Source organism: Spea bombifrons, chromosome 1 (assembly GCF_027358695.1).
Source record: "Spea bombifrons isolate aSpeBom1 chromosome 1, aSpeBom1.2.pri, whole genome shotgun sequence".
In the NCBI taxonomy this organism is placed as follows: domain Eukaryota; kingdom Metazoa; phylum Chordata; class Amphibia; order Anura; family Pelobatidae; genus Spea; species Spea bombifrons.
This window is the reverse complement of record NC_071087.1, coordinates 114344480-114366270: the sequence shown is the minus strand read 5'-3', so window position 1 is coordinate 114366270 and position 21791 is coordinate 114344480. Positions and strand designations below refer to the sequence as shown.

The 21791-nt window shown below is 38.6% G+C and overlaps 1 protein-coding gene across 1 annotated transcript in view; it reads right to left on the bottom strand.

Moving 5' to 3' along the window:
• The window catches only part of MYO18B (myosin XVIIIB), a 201322-nt gene that overhangs the window by 6231 nt on the left and 173300 nt on the right, over window positions 1–21791 (bottom strand). Inside the window, exons 41-42 of the mRNA XM_053469399.1 lie at window positions 16017–16150; window positions 9888–10052 (exon numbers count right to left, since the gene is read on the bottom strand). Coding sequence (XP_053325374.1) covers window positions 9888–10052; window positions 16017–16150 — 299 coding nt within the window. The remainder of the gene's footprint in view (window positions 1–9887; window positions 10053–16016; window positions 16151–21791) is intronic.

The following is a 21791-nucleotide window of genomic DNA, read 5'->3' as shown; positions in this document are numbered from 1 at the left end:
ACGCATTTTTAGGGATAGTTTAGCATTACCTAATTGTTCAACTGCTTCGGTCTTAATTAACTTCCCAGTCATTTGCTTTAATCTACTTAGACAAGCGGTGGTTTCAGATTGAAGATACCCAAGTATGTAAGCGAGGTAGAAGAGTCAGAGGCAAGTAATTATTACTATTAACTTGTCATACTTGTCATACAAAGTTGGTAGATAACATCATATATAACTGAACTGCTTTACCTTAAAAGTGATTACCCCCTCCCACGCGTGCCTCTGCTTAAAAAGCCAGTTACAAGGAAGATCTCTTGTCTTCCGAGCTGTGCTACCAGTAACATTATTATCTTTTAACACTCATCGGGTACCAAGATAACTGTGAAACGTACAGATCACATTTAAAATCCACAGTGCGAAATGAGATAAAATGTTATAAAAGGCTAAACCTCAGTTATCCTGCTGAAGGGTTGAGATGACCCTCAAGTGCATAGCTACATCTGTGACGTGATAATCATGAACCCTCAGAAATCCACCAATGGAGAAGAGGCTCACTGGGCCCAGCCCTTTATAATTCATAGTTTTGAATTGACATGGAATATTATGTACTGTATGTCAGCTAATGCAGATACCAATAAGAGATGTGTTGTTCTTGCTGCCTTCCATTGTCCTATTAACTGTATACACCTAAGACATCAAACCAGCCCCACAAGGCACAGCTGTCATTAAGGACACTATTTTATAACAAGATCAGGAATTGCAGGTTGCATACACTGTGTTTTCAACCCATTCCATGCCTTATATACGAAACTCCCAAAGGTAAAAACTTATATAGGAAAGAACTAATAATGTATTAAACTTCCACCAAAACTACAGAATTAAATCAGTTCCAACTATCTGGGTCAAAAAATGTAGAATACAGGAACAATTCCATTAATAGCTACATTGGGTTAACTTCATCAATAATATGAAAAAAAGTACTGTTATTGTTAGGCATGGTCACCGATAATACATAACCACGATTGACACAACACTAGCCAGCGATTTCTGGAAAGCCTCCCAACATCTGCTTCGGTACATTACTGTTCTGTATGACAAGTTTTCTTGTACCTTGGGTGAATGTACATAGCAGGTGTGAATATCTCTGCAACATTCTATATGTTGGTGTATTAGAAACAAATGCATATTACTGGAACCATATTTCCCTTTGTCCATTTCGTCGAAGCACAAAAATGAATAACCAGTGTGAATTAAATAACAATAATGTACTCAATTGTTAAAATGTGTGCATGTGCAATGCAGTGCCATTACTGCTTTTTGTGACCCCAAATTTTGTCAAGTGATTTAGATCAATTTGGTATCGGATTGTTAACATTCAGGTCTTGAGGAAGAATAAAAAGGAAAGGCAACTGTCAATGATATATAAATAGGTATCATTCTATTTAGGATTGATGTATGCTCATAGTTCATCTAAAATGTGCTTACAGAAATGCGTTTCAAGGCTGTATTTTAGAATGGAGATTAAATGTGTTTTGAATGCCAAATCACAATTGTTCATTCTGAATTTTGCTGAAAAAAAATGGATTGATTGTATATATAATATGTAGAGAGTAGAAAAGTGGCAGCCTTGTACACGTACCTTAAATCTTTGTGCAATTAGAGTTAAGCCCCGCCAGAATGTATTAAGGACGCTGATAAAACAGGTCTAGAGGCACCAATGGAAACCATTGTTTTTATCATCATCATTACTCTTTAATGATAATAGCAATAATAAAATGATTTGGTTTCTCATGTTTTCTGATTTATTTATTTTTTTTCTTTTTGAGAGCTGAAAAAAAATGCAAAAACCCTGCTTGAAAAAAAAGAGATTGTACGAAGTTGTTATCATAATTTATTTCCAACTATTTTCTGTTAGGGCTGCATATGAAATGAAAAATGATTTACAATCTGCAAGCGGAATGAAGTAGGTTTATGAAAATCAGCCAAGAACGGCACACTGAAGCCAAATGTTCACATTCAAGAACAAAAAGGAAACAAAACCACCAGCTGGATTTTCTGTAGAAATAAGAGATATAAATTGATCGAGAGACATAAGGGACATGCTGGCTTTGATGTGAATTTCCAAGAAAACAAAATATAATCTGGAATACCTTATCAAGGACAAAATGTATATTGCACAAAAATTGCTTCCTCTGTTCATTTAGAATGAGTTAGATAATAAGTCTGGACGTGAAAATTCATTATGTTTTCCATTTCTCACTATATGCTGGCTATGATGGATGGATGGCTTGATAGGCAGATGTAGAGATAGATGGATGGGTGGATAGACAGATACAGAGAGACGGAAAGACAATGTGCATTTTGACAAAGCAGTGGACTCCATTGATAAATTTATGTGGGTCCCCTGGCTGCCAATACTTAATAATCTTTACACTCATCTTGTTAGTCAAGAATCCACAGCCAGAGTGGTCTAATCTACTCAATTCCTCAACTAAGGTCGTACACAGTTAAAGGGACACTCACGTTATTGTAAGAGGCAAATGCATATGATGGGGATATAAAAGAGCACACTCAACTATGTTTCAAAGTGACAAACTATTGTACTCATTTATTTCACCAATAAAAACTATTCTAGAGTTTCTTATTCAGATCCAATTAGATTTTCTCATATTATGATTATTAATTACCAAAGGAGGAGCCACAGTGGTGGAGGAGCCACAGTGGTGTATGGGAGGGTGGCTCCCATACACCCTTCTGACTCCTCCCCCCTCCCATACACCGCTCTGCCTCTCTACCCGGCTCCGTTACTGACAGTAACGGAGCCTGTCTGTGCGATGCAGACCCCCACCAGCTGACAGAGAGGATGATTCTCTGTCAGCCTGTGAGTGTCTGCATCGCACAGACAGCCTCCGTTACTGCCCTTCACTTACACTGTGGCTTCTATGAAGCTGCAGTGAAAGTCCTTGTCAGTAACGGAGCCGGGAGAGAGGCAGAGTGATGTATGGGAGGGGGGAGGAGTCAGAGGGGTGTATGGGAGGGGGGAGAGAGACGGAAGTGAGAGACCGGCCGACAGTGAGGGGAATCCAGGTCTCCTGCAGCGTTGCGGGGGATCTGGATTCCGGTGTTATAATCCGATCTCTGTTTGAGATCGGATTATTATAAGGAGAGGAGTTTTTCAGAGCATTTGCTCTGAAAAAAACCTCTTTTTATAATCGATAAAAATCGATTCGATTAATCAATGATGAAATTCATTGCCAACGATTTTCATAATCGATTATTATCGATTTTATCGATTAGTTGTTTCAGCCCTACTATAAACCTACCGAATTTTAAATGGCAACAATACATATGTCTTTTTGTTGTTTAGCTAGGAGCATTAGTAACAGAAAGATTGGTGTTCTGTCACTTTTCCATTCTCTGGTCAGACCTCACCTAGAGTATTGTGTACAGTTCTGGAGACAAGTTCAGACGAGCGCTACAAAAACGGTAAATGGCTTGCAGGATAAAAACGGAAAAATTAAGGCACCTTAATATGCATACCCTGGAGGAAAGAAGATTTAACAAGGGATTTAACAAAGTACAGGAGGGAAGTTAATTTCAGATAAGAAATGTACGAACAAGAGGCCATAGTCTAAAACGTGAGGGTCAAGGGTTTAGGTGTAATGTCAGGAAATTTTACTTTACAAAGAGAGCTGTAGATGAATGGACCAACCTCTATTAGAAGTAGATGCTAATACAGGTTTTTTTTCTCTTTTATTTTGCAGAGATGCCCCTTTTCTCAGTTTAATTAAAGAGAGATTAGTGTTTGGCTAATTTAATTGGGTTCTATGAAGAAGCAAGTAAAATATAGATCAGGATGTAGCACTGGATATGTTTTATTTTCTTTTGCCAAAGCACTGGATACCGTTTCACTGAGAAGGTTACTCTACAAATTCAAAGACAGACTAAGGGGATAGTTTTGTACTGAAAACTGGTTTAAGAAACGGTTCAGGGGGTTGTTGTTAATGGAAAGTCTTCCATTTGATAAAGAGTGGTAAGTAAAGTACATCAAGGTTCTCTCTTATGCCCATTTCTTTTTAATTTCTTTATAAATGAACTTACAGGACGCATTAAAAGCCGCATCTCGCTGTTTGCGTGTACTACACAATTATGTTTAGTAATACAGTATCAAATAGATGTTATTTCTTGGGAAATTGAGTTGGAACGGAATGCAATCATTAAACAAGAAGCAATTTGGAAATAAAATATACTAGTGACCTGTCCATTAACATAAGTGTACAAGGACCCCAAGGAAAGGTGTATTCACCTAAATCAGCTGAATCCACTACCTACAGATATTGTACCATCAAAATCAATTAATGCTTTTAACAACTACATAAATGTTTTATTTTAAAGAAAGCAGAATATACAGGGATACAAATTTTAATGGTGATGTTCCACAGTTCCAATTAACTGTTCCCAGCAAAAATTAAGAAAAAGTCAATAATGAGTTCAAATAGTTAAAGAGTTATTTCTACAAAAGATCTGGGCATCCAACTAGGAATAATAATGATTATTATTGTTAATAATTATATATAATATTATAATGATAAATGTTTTTAATGCTGCATTGAGTTATAAAAGTATTAAATTCAGCAGAGTAGGTGGAACAGCATCTTTTAATAAGAATCTGAGTAATTCTGTTTTGGAGTCAGGAAGGAAGTTTCCTCCTTTTGAAGTATAAATTGAAGTAGTTTCAGTGTGGGGTATTTGTCTTCTTCTGGATCAATAGCAAGAACACGGGTAGATCAAGGGCAAAACCTGATTCCATGGGAATTAACTTTATCCTACCATGGCATTTGTGGAAATAAAAGAACAAAATCTAGCTTGGATTCATTTACCAATGTAAAAAAATGTGAATGACAGTCCATTTAAATGGAAGTGTGACTATAAAGTACATATATTGTTTTATTTCTCCAATTTAACCCCTTAAGGACAATGGGCGGTCCCAAAACCCATTGAAAACAATGGATTTTGAGCCCGTACATGTACGGGCTTTGTCATTAAGGGGTTAATATATTCAAGTGAAGGCTAAAAGCTGGTTTATCAAAGAGAACTTGCAAGAAATTACAGAGGACATGTGGCTGCATTTGTCACACAGCCTGTGACAAAGAGAGTGGAAATGGCTTCGGAAGTTAGAGCACAGACACTTTACTGTTCGCGGCATCATTAAACATTTCTCAACAAAGTCTTAGAGTCTAAACAGGAAAATTACATTTCAAGCTCCAGAAATCATTTTTTTTCTGAGCTATAACTCTAAGCCTGCACATGGCTTTTTCTTGATTTCTACTCCTTCAATTGATATTTATGGTGATTCCCTTTGCAGTAAAATAAATGCCTCCCATGAATACATCCAGCTTTGTTCTCCTTTGATTGCTCTTGAAACCTTCCGTAACTTTAGGTAAAACAGCTACTTGCCAAGTTACGCATACAAAACGGGAAATCAGTAGGCTTAAAAATATGCCTTGGTTTTTAAGAAAGTGAAATTATTATATAATACATAGCCGTATGGCATTAGTAACTACATTTTATGTTGAATAACTGGGATAAAACGTATATAAATATTTACACTGTTTTTTTACAGGAATAGTGACATTGTCAAACCTGTTCTCAATGGCTGCACACTGTCTGTGCTGTTACGACATCTTTAATTAAAGGAACCACCTTTCCACAAAAAACCACACACGTTTTAATTTTTAAAACTTAAATTAATTTCGGTATCTTTACTTTGCACAAGAGTGCGATAGTGATCTTGTACACATGCATATAGTAGCTATAAAGGGATCATGCATCACATAGAAGAAGTAACTTCTAGTGTTCTTAGTATGCAAAACGAATGCATTATTAACCCCTTCCGTACCGGGACGTACCTGGTACTTCCTGGTTAACAGTCACCGGTAGACCGGGACGTACCAGGTACGTCTCCTCCAAAAAACGCCCCCACATCACCACAATCGCGGTGATCGCGGGGGCGCTGCTGCTGCTGTCTGCCCAGGACTCCTGGGCAGACAGCACAGCCTGTCTAAGCCCGCCCCCAAGCCTACGATCACTCCCACGGAGTGATTTTGTAGGCAGAAACAGCGATTGCAGAAAGATCTGCAATCGCGGTTTCAGCTGCCACAGGCAGCTTCAGGGAAGGGGGGGGTGTTGAATGGGTCCCCACACAAGTGTGGGCATCTGACACAACATCCCCCTGCTGCCTGATCGCTCCATGAGAGCGTCAGTGCAGCGTTAACCCCTTCAATACCGCGATCGCGGCATTGAATGCCGCGATCGCGGCATTGAAGGGGTTAATTCTCGTTTTGTAGGGGGCTCTGCTGCTGGTGGTCTGCCTGAAAGCCCAGGCAGACCAGCAACAGCAAAAACGACCCCCCAGAAGTCCTCTGATCAGTCCTGTAGGACTGATCAGAGAGACTCCTCCCCTACAATCTCCAGTCTATTGGAGATTGTGTCCCAGCTGCCAGAGGCAGCTTCAGGGACAGGGAGACAGGGTTCTTTGGTCTCCACATGAGTGTGGAGACCAGACCCCCCCCACCCTTCCTCAGTTAACCCCTACCCCCCCTCTTCCTCAATTAACCCCTTCAATGCTGCGATTGTGTATGACCCCCATCGCAGCATTGCAGGGGTTAATATTAGTCCCCACAAGCTTGTGGGGACTAAATATCAGTCAATGCTGTGCTTCAATGGAGCATCAGCATTGAAAGAGTTAAAAAAAATGTAAAAAATAATAATAATAATAATAATAATAATAAAAAAAATTAAAAAATAAATTTAAAAAAAATTAATAAAATAATAATAATAAAAAAAAAATAACAGCACTGACCTGAAAGTCCAGGGTGCTTCCAGGTCAAATGCTGGGCTGGGCTGATCAGATCGCTCCTGGCCAATAGGAGTGATCGGATCATTATGGCAGCCCACGGATGACCCTGCTCTACAAAGAGAGAGGGGTCATCTAGGGTAATTATGAAAAAAACACAAATTATTAATAAATGAAATAATCATAATTATTACCTGATCACTTGTCGGTGACATTTTAAGTCGCTGATTATTGATCGGTCTCCCTGATTGATGTCAGCGGCCTAAACCTGTCACTTACAAGTAATCTGATAAAAAAAATATTTAAAAAAATGTAAATGCACATGTTCCAGTTTTGCCCTCATAGCTTCCTCAAAAAATGCATGAACCATGCATGTGAGGCCTTGTTGGAATCAGGGGATCTTGGTGAACAAAATGTGGTGTTTTCTTCCACTGTTGCACTTATGGTGTGCAAGAAATTCAGTGCAACATTGAAATGTATGCGTTAAAAAAGCAGTAAAATAATTTCCCTGTGAAGTTTGGCAGACATCAGTGAAGAAATGGCTAGCTGAAAACTGTCAAAACTACCCTAGTTGAACACCTTGACTTGTCTACTGTTCATAAATATATACTTTTATGGGGTAATTTACAGTGGGGGGCTTCCAAAATGTCCCAAATGGGATATGGGCCCAGGAAACCAATTTCTGAAAATTCCAAATATGAAAACGAAAATGCACATGTTCCAGTTTTGCCCTCATAGCTTCCTCAAAAAATGCATGAACCATGCATGTGAGGCCTTGTTGGAACCGGGGGATGTTGGTGGACACAATTTGGTGTTTTTTTCTGCAGTTGCACATATTCTATACAAAATATAATATAAAATCTAAAGCAACATTGCAACATATGCAAAAAAAAAACAAAAAAATATAAAAATACCTCAAAATTTGGCAGCAACTGGCGATAAAATCCCTGTTTGAAAAGTGTCAAAATGACCCTAGTTGTACACCTTGACTTATCTACTTTTCATAAACATATAATTTTGGGGGGATAATCAGTATCTGTGACAACTATTGCAGTTATTCGTCTACCATGCCAAATTTGCAAAAAATTACATTTCAAAAACACGATGCATGCCTAGCAATATTTGCCCTATACTGGTCAAAATAGATGAAAATCCTGGCCATGTTGGGTGGTTTCCAAATCAGGACAACTTAATGAATATATTTGGGATAATTTTTTCCCATTGGTTCAATGTGTGTACAATTTGTATGTATACAAAACTGTAAAAAAATGCGTTTTTTTCATTTTTTCACCACTTTTTCCAGTTTATTTCAAACAAAACAATGTACTACCCAGCTTAATATGGTTTCAAATGAAAGCCCTACTTGTCCTAAAAAAAACAATATATGATTTGTGTGGGTGCACCAATTGATAAGAGAGAAATTACAGTTGAAGAAAGACATGGCAAAAACACAAAAACGGCTCCGGTCCTTTAGCGACACGTTAGTATCAAAATCCCGGTCCTGAAGGGGTTAATAATAATTTGTACCTAGGGTGCTTAATGATAGGCACAATCTTATATGTATCAGATTAGCCCACCACTTTAGTAACTAAGCTATTCCATAATAATTCCATATCTTCCCTTTACTGGGTGCTCCAGTCTACAACTTTATTATCACCTAGCTTTAAATATATTGAGAAGCTGACATTGTCAACCAACCAGGTTCTGGAAAATTAATAGGTGCAACTCAGCAGCAGCGATGTTTATCATTTATAAGATACAACCCTGGACAAAACCTCCACCTTATTCATCATATTCACTAATGCATAGATATCTATTTATACAACTGGTTCAGCAACTATTAATTACAAAGAATACCAATTATTTTTTGCAGGCAGCTTGACAATATTGATGTTTTGAAATGACTATGTTCTGTGGTCTACGTCACATCCATCTAGTAAACAACATGGTCAATCAGTTTTTTTCTCATCAGATCATTCTGCTGCCTGGGAAATTCTTTCACAGACGCTTTTTGGTGTTTAAAAGGTAACCGTGCACAGTTTTCAGTAAACCAAGCATCCGTCTGAACATCTGGCCCCTGGCATAAAGTTCCAAATTTTCCTTTTGGTAGCTTTGCCCAAGATTGAACCCAGGTGCACCACCTTGTGCCACCAGCTAGTACCATAAACGAAGGGGATGGCAGAATCATTTCTACAGGACATGGTTAGGCTGGGGACCTATATTTGCTTTTCCTAAAAAAATGAATTAAAGTGATATAAGCAAGTCTGACATGATTCTAACTTCTAAATTCCAACTGAAGAGACCTAAGAGACCAGCATTGTAATATCAAATATCTAATTAGTGTTATATTTCCCAGAATGGTCAGGATACCATTGACCATTAAAATATTCTTGCTATAACACAAGCTGTATGTGATTACTCACTGGCACAGTGAAATATACACCATTCAAACCACAAATGATGAAATTAATCTTTCAAAGCTGGGAATTCATATTGTAAAGCAGGATGAAATCTGTTATTTAATTTCTTCTCACATGGGGTTTCAGATGTACAGATTTATGATGAGTGCTTTATTTTGCAACGAGGGGATTCTCCAATATTCTCCTTTAATATTTAATTTGACAGTTTACCTGTATAAATTCCATATTAAATGGCAGCACTGGTGCATGAATGGGCCCTAATGATTTTACAAATGTTATCAAGTTTCTTAGTTTTAACACTGAATATTTGTGATATTGTTTAGCTCTTTTCAAACATAAAACTGAAAACAAATGAAAAAAAATACACACAACTTCTGAAATTCATCATGGCAACAAAGCACAAGATTTGTTTTTTGGGGTTTCTTAAAAAAAAAATATACATATATAATAACTATATATATATTTATAGTTCATGGGGAGCAACAGCCCCTTTGGTTTGGTTACTATTTGGCTCCTGACAATGCTGTTGTTCCAAAATATGCATGTTTTTAAGCACCAGTACTCCAGCTATATAATACATGCCACTAGGTCGCATAATGCTACAAAAACACATTTACGCAAATATTTACCTTAAACTTTGAACACTTATATTATCAGATGTTGATTGCCTTGACAGTCGTCCATCCACACTGCTCCCAGAAGGTAACGTCCAGCTGGATGAGGATCCAAGCCAGGATCGGACACTCTCTGTCTTTTCTGAGCCCATCACAGACCCCAAACATGACTGGTCATCTCTAGAAACAAAACACAGGGGAACAGTATCACTTTTAAACCCCACTCTAGGTAAATAATGTCACTAGTTGGGTAGAGAAGTTCACTTTGCAATTAATATTGCACCTTATTTTAAGTAGCTCACGATGGACACCACCAGAAGCATTTCAATGAGTGTTTAAGAATTAACATAAACTTCTGTTTACCAAATCCTTAAGATGGTGTGGGGTCTCTGACTTTCTGAATTGTTGACCCCAGATGATACAATATAATGTAAACAGACACAAGTATTACATTGTTCACTTGGTAACAGTCCAGCGCTTTTTGGAAGACCAACATTTACAGAGCAACTTGTAGAGTCACACATGCTTTCAGGACTTCACAAGTCCCGTCTTCGTTTGACAAATGGCACAGGCGTAAAAATGGCCAAAATGGTATCATTTTAACCTTGATGCTCCTATTCAACATGATCTAATATCTATATCACAATAAAATCACCTAATATCGTATGACAGAGAAACCAAGCATCTACATTTCTATGGCATAATCTTATTTCAGTAGTTATAGAATGTAAACACTCTATAGTCACTGTGTTATTAGATCATTGTGTTAGTTATTAAAAGGAGGTCTGTATTTTGTGTTTTCAATAACTAGAAGAATGTTTAGTGTTGAATGAGTGATAAGTGTCCATGTGATTAGTGAGGGCACTGACATAAAAACAGCTTTTCGGAGCAGCAGTAGCACTCAATGTAAGCACAGCTAGAAAATCTAATTGGCAAATTTGAAATCAGAATAACCATTTGGACATATGCCCATAGTTGTTAAATGCTATTGAATAAATGAGAGAAAAGTGCAGTGTAGCACAGGCATGTAAGAGCCCCATATTTTGTATATGCTGAAAGAAAAAGTAAATTGCCAATATGCCATCTGTAATATCACAGAGATATGAGCGCTGGAGCATCCCTCATACAAAAACAGGTGGTTGGAATACTTAAAAATGTTCTTTGGTTTAAATCTGTGAAATTGAGTAGCATAATCTCTCTCCCGATTAACTGTTTAGTGCCATTTTCTCATGTACCAAAACCCTTGCCTCCATAGAAAACATAAGATATCATAAGGATAATGCTTTATTCTTCAGGAATGGTGGCAGCCAAGGTTATGGGTGGAAGGTCCTTTTAAAAAGCACAGGTTAAGAATTATCGTTAGCAGTATGCAGAAATCGCAGTGTACAGACATCTACAGTTAAATGTCTAAAATTCGTATTTTTTCCACCGTCATTGGTAATCAGGGTAGCCATTAATGTCAACAGGATTTAACCAAAACGTTATAGTGTCTTAGCTTATCATCCGTTTCCCTGTTGGAATTATTGGGCAAATTGAGCTGTTGGCCTATATGGGTTGCTGTGTTGTTTTTGCCCGAGGGAGAGTCAATTCTTTTGATTTGTTGCTATTTAGAAGTGTAGTTGTGATTGCCTTCCGTGTCAAAGTGTGTTCTATGGGGGTCATCTGGTTTATTCTCCACAAAAAGCTGATGCCACTAGATTTCGACAATTCAGTGGTGCTAAAGAGGGCTAAGGGAGGACACCGTGTAAGTATTAATAGACCTCTTAGCTATTATATGCATTAAAGTGCATATGATGGCTGGGGTGTCCCCTTAATTATCTCCGTTATAAATAAAATAACGTCGATTGTTACAAAGAGTTAATATGAGCACAGGACCCAGACAATGCAGAGTGCGGCAGTTCCCTCTGCCAACTCCGATATTAAAATGAACGCTGAAAAATACAGAATATACTCTGCCTGAATCCTGTAATTGGCGAAGCTGCAGTGTATTGTTTATTGTTCTGTAGAGGGATTTGTTATCAAGTGTAAGAGAAAGTCTGGACAGCAAAGTAATGGGAAAAGAGTTGGAACAGCGAGCGATATTGATAAAGTTCTGCAGCATGGACCCTGCTTGAAATTGCTCACAGTAACTAGAGCTCAGAGCGCATTGTGCTATAAATGAAATGTGACATGCAAACATAGGGCTTTCATTGAACCACTGAGCAATGTATTGAAAATCTTTAATCCATCTCCTGGAGACCGTTATGTTTAGAAGAAATATGCGAACAGATTATTTTAATCTACAAACATACCACAAGTGTGTGCATATATATATATATTCAGAACATAATTGTAAGTCCAGCTTTGATGCAGTGCGGGTATAAACAAAGCAGTTGAGGGTTGCAAGCTCATTTACAAAATCTTCCCTATCTTCCCTTTATCTCTCTGTTATCATTATTTTGCCTTTTGGATCTTTTATAGATCAACATACCCCACGCCCCTTTGCAGGTTTTACAGTGATTCATTAAAATATCTATCGCTTGTGCATATTGTTTCACTATCAATCTAAGTGTTTTGGAAATAGCTACTTACTATAAATTCACATCATGGAGGTTGAAATCAGAGACAACCTGTGACAGGGCCACCATTACCTCATCGACACGCTGTCATGGCGTTCTCTTCCCTCTCTTCCTACCCCTTACGCAGGGTTCTTGAACCAATTAGTCACAAACACCAGCTTAACAATACGTGAGAGATATCTGTAATATCTGTCATTTCAGACAAATCACAGTGCATGGACGCCTCCTTTAATCTCTCCATATACCACTATATGCTATCGTATTCTTTTTTGGAGCAATGCAATCACTTAAAACATAACAGTAATAGACGTAAAGTGATTTTGCCTAACTACATGTTCTACTAACTTAATTCTGTCGAAATGTTTACTTCCCAAATGCTGTCCCTTTCTTAGTAGCGCTGGGAGAAGTTCTGCAATCTCATTAATCAAGCAAGCGCTGTAGTCAGAGTGGTTCGGTACATGTGCGCTGCCAAGAGATTAACACTTAAGTGGTATACATGCAGTCTCATCACACTAACTCTGCCAGAGCAGTTTATGAAGCACTGCAGAGCTGCATGACTGAGCAATTCTGTGATCCAAAGGGAAGTGTTTATGATTGAAAGCAGGGCCGGCCCTACAATGGAGCCGACTGGGGCAATTGCCCCAGGCGGCACTTTAGAAGGGGCGGCACTTTGCCGCCCCAAGCGCTTTTTTTTTGGTTTTTTTGAAGCGGAGGAGAGAGGGGGGGGGCACCGAGTGGTTTTCGCTTACCCGCTCGGCGCCCCTCTCTCTCTCTCCTCTGCGGCGAGTCTCCCTGTTCGGTCTCGGTGCCGGCTTGTAATGCAGAGCGCCGGAAGTGACGTCAATTTCCGGCGCTCAGCATTACAAGCCGGCACCGTGGCAGAGCAGGGAGACTTGCCGCAGGACTGTTTAAAGGTAAGTACCGGAGGGGGGGTGTAGATTATGGCGTCGGCGAAGTTTAAAATGAGGCCGCCCCCCCCCCGGCGTCGGCGGGGGGGGGGCGGCATTTTAAACTTCGCCCCAGGCGGCGTTAAGTCTTCGGCCGGCCCTGGTTGAAAGGAATTTTCTGTGGTATGTAATAAACACATGTTCATTTCCTAATGGTCATACTGCACTGGGGCAACTAGGGGCTCTTTATTTCTCAGTACCTCAAATGGCTAATAAGGAAACATTTCATTTTAGGGGGCAGGGCTGGTGCTAGGATTTGTGTCACTCCAGGCAAAACCTTTGCTCCGCCCCTTATTTACCGCCCATCATACACGTGACTGGCCCCCCAGCATTGATGGGGCCTACATTGCAGTCATAGATCACAGGTCGCACACCCCAAGCACCAGCCCTTGTACCCATATTGCACACACAGGACTTGCCAAGCACACAATCTTTTGACTATCTCTTCCTAACTAACTTCCTTACTATCACTAACACACTCCCAGACTCTCACACTAACACATATGCACACAGACACTCACACCAACACAATAAGACACTCGGCACTAACACACATCTAGACACTCCATGCTAACACAAACTTATATACACACCCAGACACCCACGCAAACATACCCAGATACTCAAACTAACACAGCCAGACACAGACATGCTAACATACCCAAAGACACATGTTCACACAATAACATACACAGATACACCCACACTAACATACCCAAAGACACTTGTTCACACAAACTAACTTACAGACACACTTTCACTAAAATACCCAAATGCACATGTTTACATACTAACATACACACACTTTCACTATCATACCCATATACACATCCTAACACAAACAGACACCCATATGTACATACCTAGACACTAACATACCCAGGCAGAAACATGTTAACATACAAACACACACACACACATTAAAATACCCAGACACACACAGACATACATACCCAGACAGACACTAACATACACGCAGCTTACTTACCCCAGAACCTAACGCTACCTGCAGGACCCTGGGGGGGATTGATTTGCCTATCCCTATGCCGGCAGGATCACATTCCTTTTATTGTGGGCTGGTTGGTGGGAGATTCAGGATCTCACCAACTTCTCCAGCAGATCTTCATGGACATGCAGGCTCTAGGGCAGCGCCTACCTTATCTATAGGCCAGTTAAGTGGGCCTCAGCAAAAGAAACTGGTAACTTGAGTCAACTATTTTCTTTTGTAAACAGACCCCAAAGTCATGACACGATGGGCAAAGCACAAAAAATATTAACTTTACTTACAATAAAAAAGCTAATTTCACAAGAGGTCTGTAGTCCAAACTAAACATTAGTTTTGTGGTACCACATTGAAAAATCATAGTTTTGAAAATGAATAAAAAAAATCATACAAAGGTGAATTAATTACTTTCTCTATGGAAAAAATATCACAATAATCAAACATGTTATATTAAAATACAAATTCTGAAAAAGTGTAGTGACACATAATATATAGACATCATAAACATAGTACTTGTCCTAAAAATATCCAAGCACTTTAAATACATATAACATAAGTGTATCTGTACCAATAAAACCAATGTAAAAATAAATAATAAAACAAAGCTAACAATTGAGTATGCCTCACAGGGACACAAATATGAAAATATTTTATCTTAATTACTCAAAGCTGGCACATTGTTCCCAGTGTCATAAACTTGTATTCTTTGTATAGAAAGTCATAGCCTTAAGTGGCAAATAACACATAGTACTCAAAAAAGAATGTTCCGAGCTGCTGAATATATATATTTATATATATATATATATAATTGTTTTTTTAAAACAAAACATAACAGTCCATCATTGCTTTTTTTACAAGCACAAATAAAGCAGATGTTTTTATTTTACAGAAAGTATTAGAAGCACAAACAAGAATTATAAACATGCTGGCTATTTTATGAAAGCTACAAAATATTAAACAAAGGCTACAATAACTCATTATACTCCTACAGCACCTTCACGCACCAAGGCAAATGCAGCATGTTCAATCAATAGCTAAGATCTTCTCTGAAAGAAAGAAGGAGACACTGTTCCCTTCTGGAGTGAGTCTGTAAACGTTTGCTTATAGTTACACTAAACTGCCAGATAAGAGTAAACTCCCAAAACAACTGTTATTTTTAAGAATGCTAACCCATGCCTATTGACCTGCTCTCTTTAGGGAAACCATTTTTATAATACAGAAATTTTGAGTTTCTACAATAATTTTAGGAATACAAATTGCAATGGCCATTTTTAACTACAATACAAAAAACGTGTGAACGTGTGAATTCCTTATACAATCCATGGTCTGCAATGCTGAAGAGAACATTATTTTTCTGCTACCAGATTGCCTAACTATTCATTTCAGTTGTTGCACCTCATTCACATTGGATTTTGTTTGTAAACCACAGCCCTCATGCTGCCTTAAAGGGACCGTCTTCGTCAGCTACCCACCTCTGTCGTGGTCCAACAATTCTTACCAGTGATTGGCTGCTTGAGGCAGCCAATCAGTGGCAGGAAAGCACCTCAAATGATAGCAATCTGAACAGACCCCTGCTTGCAGCATTCCACAAGCCAGCGAAGGAGCTGACCAGCATAGAAAATAGCTATTGTGTTACCTTTCAGTATCGCTGCCATCACTGGAGTCAACTTCCTCTAATGCAGCCTGTAGATCTGCAATCCGTCTAATAGCTGTCTCTAGGTCAGCTTGTAATGCTTGTCTCATCCCCGACAGTTCATACACTTGTGTTTCCTAAGAAATAAAATAATTAAAAATAGTATTATTGAAGAAGAGAAAGAGGAACACATAAAACATTTCTTCAGAAAGTAATATTTTGAAAGATTTGTGCAACTGTCATGTATGTATGAGTTAAACCCTTTGTATTGTAAATGGATGAACAAAACCATTCCTCTAAACAATAACTTTTGATGGTTTCGTCTTTTCTTCCCTAGATATTAAAAACTTCTCTCCAGATTCTGCCCAAGTAATGGAAACATGGCAAAATACAAATGCTCAATGTATTTTATAGTACTTGGCAGGCATTATCACAACCCAGGGCTCTTTGATACATAAAGAAACATAAGCTAATTTGTTTTGAGTCCAGAGGCTGCCGACAGGATCTTTATCTAGAAATACAACCAGCTAAGTTATAAGTGCTATGATCAAGTAGATACTGTGTTTTTATAAAGCAAAAGCAGAGTTAAGTTCAAGAAAATAAAAGGTGGTGCTACAAATTAAGGAACGGAAAAACGATGTATTTTTTCTTCTAGATAATAATGTATTTGTAGTAAAATACAGCTTTTAGTAGGTAATGGGTGAAATAGTATTTCAGGCACTTTGTAAGCTGTGAAACCAGCAACATTTTGAATCACAAGACGCTAGACAAATGCTGAGTACTCAAAGGACCTTAATCTTACAAAAAAAAGACATGGTATTCAAATTAAATGAGAGAGATTACCCTTCAGGTTTTGTTTTCATTATGTTTATTTAATTGATCTATAGCTTACTAGAAATCCCAAACTACTGTTTAAGCCTCCAGGAACTACGAACACATCACTGTTTACCTAATGTTCCGAGTCTTACGTTCTCATAAAATGGGAATTACATTCCCCCCAATGTATCAAGGTCCCTACCAAAGTCTCAAACCAATGACTACAGCCATAGGTAAGGGTGATTAGACAAATGGATGGGACTATAGGCAAACATAGGAGTGGACTACATGGGGATAAAATGTATCTACCTTTAATTGCTTCCCATAGCTCCCATTAAAATGGTTCTATATATATATATATATATATATATATATATATATATATACTAGCTTACCGTGAAGTGCTTCTTTTAAGCACATGGAAGCAAGAAATTCCAGTGTGGAACTGTAAAGTCAACAGGGTATCGACAGGCACCAATGTTTAAGATCTGAATCAATCATTAATGCACAGAATGAGAATATTTCACTATTGTTAGGTTATGTGACAGGGTGAAAGAAGTAAGCAGGAGATTGGAAAGGGCAGTTTATCCCAGTGACTAATGGGTTAACTGCTGATCCCATTAACACAGGTGCCCCAGGTTTAAATCTGCACTGTGAGATAAATGCAGGGTGGATGAGACAGCCTCTCTCTGTACATCTTGGAAGGAACAGGGTCCTACAAGGTGGGCTGGTAGGAGAGACTACTCTTGAGAATCCGGTTGACGTATATTCTGTTTTATTTTATACTGGAAACCAGCTTAGCTGGCCAGTTCTTTGTTAGCCAGGGAAGACTGCTGTATAGTAAGTCTCCTAAATAGGAGTAGGTTTTTCTTTGTGTGTTTGATTGATTTGGTGCAATAAAAGCCTGGGTCCCCGCTGCAATAGAAGTGTCCTAGCAGGTACCTTACTACAGTATGTAATTATATTGTTATTTGTGACACTGTTTACCACCCTTGAAACCACCATTTCTATCGTTTTGATAGAAATGAATCTTGAATTTGCACTTAAAAGCAAATTGAACAGGTTAAGCCATTTCCTTCACTATATGCGACTTAAAGATTATATCTCTGAAGTAATGCGTTTTCACTCTTTGGACAGCAAGTAATGTATTTACAAATTCCTGTGTAAGAAGTAATAAAAGTGGAAAAGCATGTCTAATGTAGATCAAAAAAGATGAAGGAATGAGGTCAGTCAACAAAAGCAAAGGACCTAAGAGATGCGGGTCACAAATACAATTGTTAGGATAAACGTAACTCCTCCACTTAAAGGAGCTCTTTCATACAACTCTGAAACAGAACAAAGATGTTTTAAAAGCATATTTAAGATAAGTCAGAAACTGTAACATGATGGGTCATTGTCATTTCTACCGCAGTAATGGAAGGTGTTTGTCCATCTCTAGAGACATCAAGAAGAAAAGCTCATCCAGCAAAAAAAAAGCAAGACTTAACAGTTCCCAGAAAGGCTGGTTAAAATACGGCATGATTTCATGTAGTTATACAGAATTCCATTATGGTTACAGGACTGACAGATCAGTTGAAAAAGAAGCGATCATTACGGGTATGGGAATTAGGGAATTAAAAAAATAGCATTTAAATTAATCACGTGGTGCACAGTGATATATAGGTATATTGTAAATGGGGGGAAAAAAAGAAAAGGTAGACAAAGAAAAAAGTTTTAGAAAGTGAAAATGGCAGACCATGAGGGTTTTGTTTATAAGGCTTTCCAGGCATATAAGTGGGTCAGACACAAAGTTGAGATTGCACCAATTTATAGAATGAGAACTTGGGGAGGGGGATGTATAGCTGAAACATCCATGAGCTGCTCTGTACATGTAGTGCATGGTGTACATCCACACCAAATCAGAAACATGAGGCATGTTCCAGGTTGCCTTACTGGAGACTAAGAAGCGCCTTGGTCTTCAAGCAACCTCAGTCTTAATGCCAGAGGATCGAGACTCACAAACCATCTTCAATGTGACACAACTACTGTATTAGTAACCAAGATACTTAAGTCAACCACGTGACCAAAAGAGCCATATGGCCTCCATGTTTCAATGGCTTCATTATTTTTTTAACTCTGATACTGATTGAACCACCTGAACACATGCCCCCCCCCATATATAGAGATCTCAGCACCAAGGACAAGTACTAGAACGGCTGCTTCCAGGTTATAATTTTCACAATATATTTGCTTCTAGAGGAGAACTACAAGGAAATCCACCCTAATTGGACAATTAATGATTCTATATTATTTAGAGAAGCTAGGGTGTTACAGTTCAATTAATTTTGTTTTTTCCTCACTTTTATGTAACTTGAGTACCATACACATAGTATAAATCGCTGATGTTGCTCCAGAACCTTTTTATTATATTGACCATTTCTTTCCCTGAAAACAGTGGATGTAAATATTTTTAGAATCCTTTGAAAACCTCAACTCCGATTGAGCTAAGATTTTAAGAGTGTAATGTGAGGCTATTTGCAAAGAGTTGTTCTAAAAACCCACACATCTACAACAAAATGTACCCTTCGCATTTAATATGATTCAAGTTGCCACCTGTAAAATTGCCATGTCGGTGGTGACAGGGTGAGAGATGATTTGTGGCACATGCAGTGACAGCCCTGGGTGCCATAGCCAGCAGACTGTCAAAATAAATAATGCAAACCCAGTTTCTGTGGGGTAAGCAGGGCCAAAGAGAATATCAAGAAAGTTCACATAGGAACATTATTCACTCATAACCTTGAAACCAAGATTTGAGTAAAAAAATTAAACAATCTAGCAGAAATAATGATCAATGTGGATTGAGTGACATATTTTGGAATGGTTACTATGCCGTTAAGCCTGCTTTCTGGATAGGAGCCACAGTGAAATCATGTTATATGGCATTATATAGTAGTATATAATATAACCTTATTCTAATATGTTACAGCAGAATATCATGACGAATATCATGACATATCGAAACATATGTATTAATTGCTCTTATTTTAGGAACAAAATAAAATCTACAGGACAATACACTAAGTAAATGTTCAGTTGCATATTCTGATCTAAGCCAACTAGAGACAATTTCCCATTGGGCAACCAAGACACCAGGTGCCCCACCACTCAATGGCAGGTTGGGAAGGTCATAGATCTGTGAGGCCTGTAATCTGCTCATTTACATTAGGAATTTCCACGTCGAGCTAGCAAAAGTCTACCCCCCCCCTTGTTCTTACAACGTGGAGCAACAAAAAAAAAAACATAATGATAAAGCCTGCAACCATAGGGCAGGCTGGCATGAGGTTGTGGGGGCAAATAAAGGTCAGGTTATTAATGCTAGGGATAGGCTGTGGGGTCAGGGAAAGGTCAGAAGTTTATATAAAAAAAAAAAAAATGTGAAGGTTATGTAAGTGATTGCGCGTTTGCGCATGCGCTAGCGCATTGCCGCGCTTTTTAGTGGTCTCGTGCTGCCGCGTGCCTGCCTCGCGGGCGCCTCGCGCTGCGCAATGGGCGGGAAAACCGCCTATAAATAGGGCCGTTTTGAGGGGATTGTTCACTTACCTGGCGAACCGCTGAGCCGATACTGCACTGACCTTTGAGTCTGGTGAGCAGTGGAGAGGTTGGTAAGCTGAAGACTCCATGAAGGAATTAATGAAGATGCGACCTCCCACCCACCCTGTATTGTATTGTTGTTTCTTTGTCGTGGCTTTTATCGGGGTATAGTTACCCTATATCTTTAGGGGGAACTGTAAGTTTAAGTTATGCCGGCTGGCTTTTATGACGGTTGGCAAGATTATGTGATTTTAGTCGGATGCCCTGGGCTTGTGCCAAGGGCTTGTTATGTTTATGTTACAATGGTTGCAAAGTTATTTCGTTACATTGAAAGTATGTATGTTTGATAAACTAAATAAAAGCCACGGCCTGTTTCATCCAAGCATAGTGTTTGTTGTTATTTATCAGTGTGTGTGGTTATTTGGTATAGGTATTTATGTATTTGTATTTATGCTTATGTACCTTACAACCTCATGGCCCAGCAGAAACGCAATGCAATAAGACAGTATCAAGGAAAAAAGATACTATTCGACTGGGTAAGACCAAGGGCAGTGTCCCATGAATACACCATTTCCCATAGCTGGGGATTAGAAGCTGAAATCAGGAACCCTGAAGTTAGAAATATGTGATACCCCAGGACTTTTGGCCAAAAACAAATTAATTATACTTCAGTAGGAAAAAACATTGTTCCCTATTCCATACCTACCAACAGTCTTTGGCTCTCACATGGACCACCAACTTTTCATCTTAGCTCTATATCCATTCCTTATGACTTCACTTAACCTTATGTATACACAGATGGGCACTGTGCTGGCAGGCTAGGACAACAGATCCATAGGGACTAAATTATAGTTTTAGTATATGTATTTATTGGATAGATGTCACAGTACAGTCACGTATGTTATCTAAGGAGTTTTATGCTCTAACAGCTACACCTTGTCCTATGGGGGTGTATGAAGCAGTCCAGATAAATACTCAAGTCAATGTGTTACAAAGTTTTGGAATCACATTTCATTGCTTACTTAATGCAGCACAATATGTCTGCATTTAGGTTCTCTGTAACACGCAAAGAAATATTTTCAGCACATACTCATTTTTTATTTGCTTCCGCAGTCAATATTCCAGACAATAGCTAGAGGGTGATATCCGCAGTTTGACAGACATCTATGTGTTTTTTGCCTACACAGAGTAGAATGAAAACATCAAATATTGGAAAATTCAAGTTACTTTTGCAAATGTGGATTTAGCTTCTGTGTTCTGCTACATCACGGGTGTCATTGCTTATTAAGAAGGACCAGTTGTATATATTGTTCTCCTACAGAAACTAGTAGCAATATAATTCACTTGCTTGTCTTTGCCGATATCATTATTTTTTATACAATTCTATTGCTA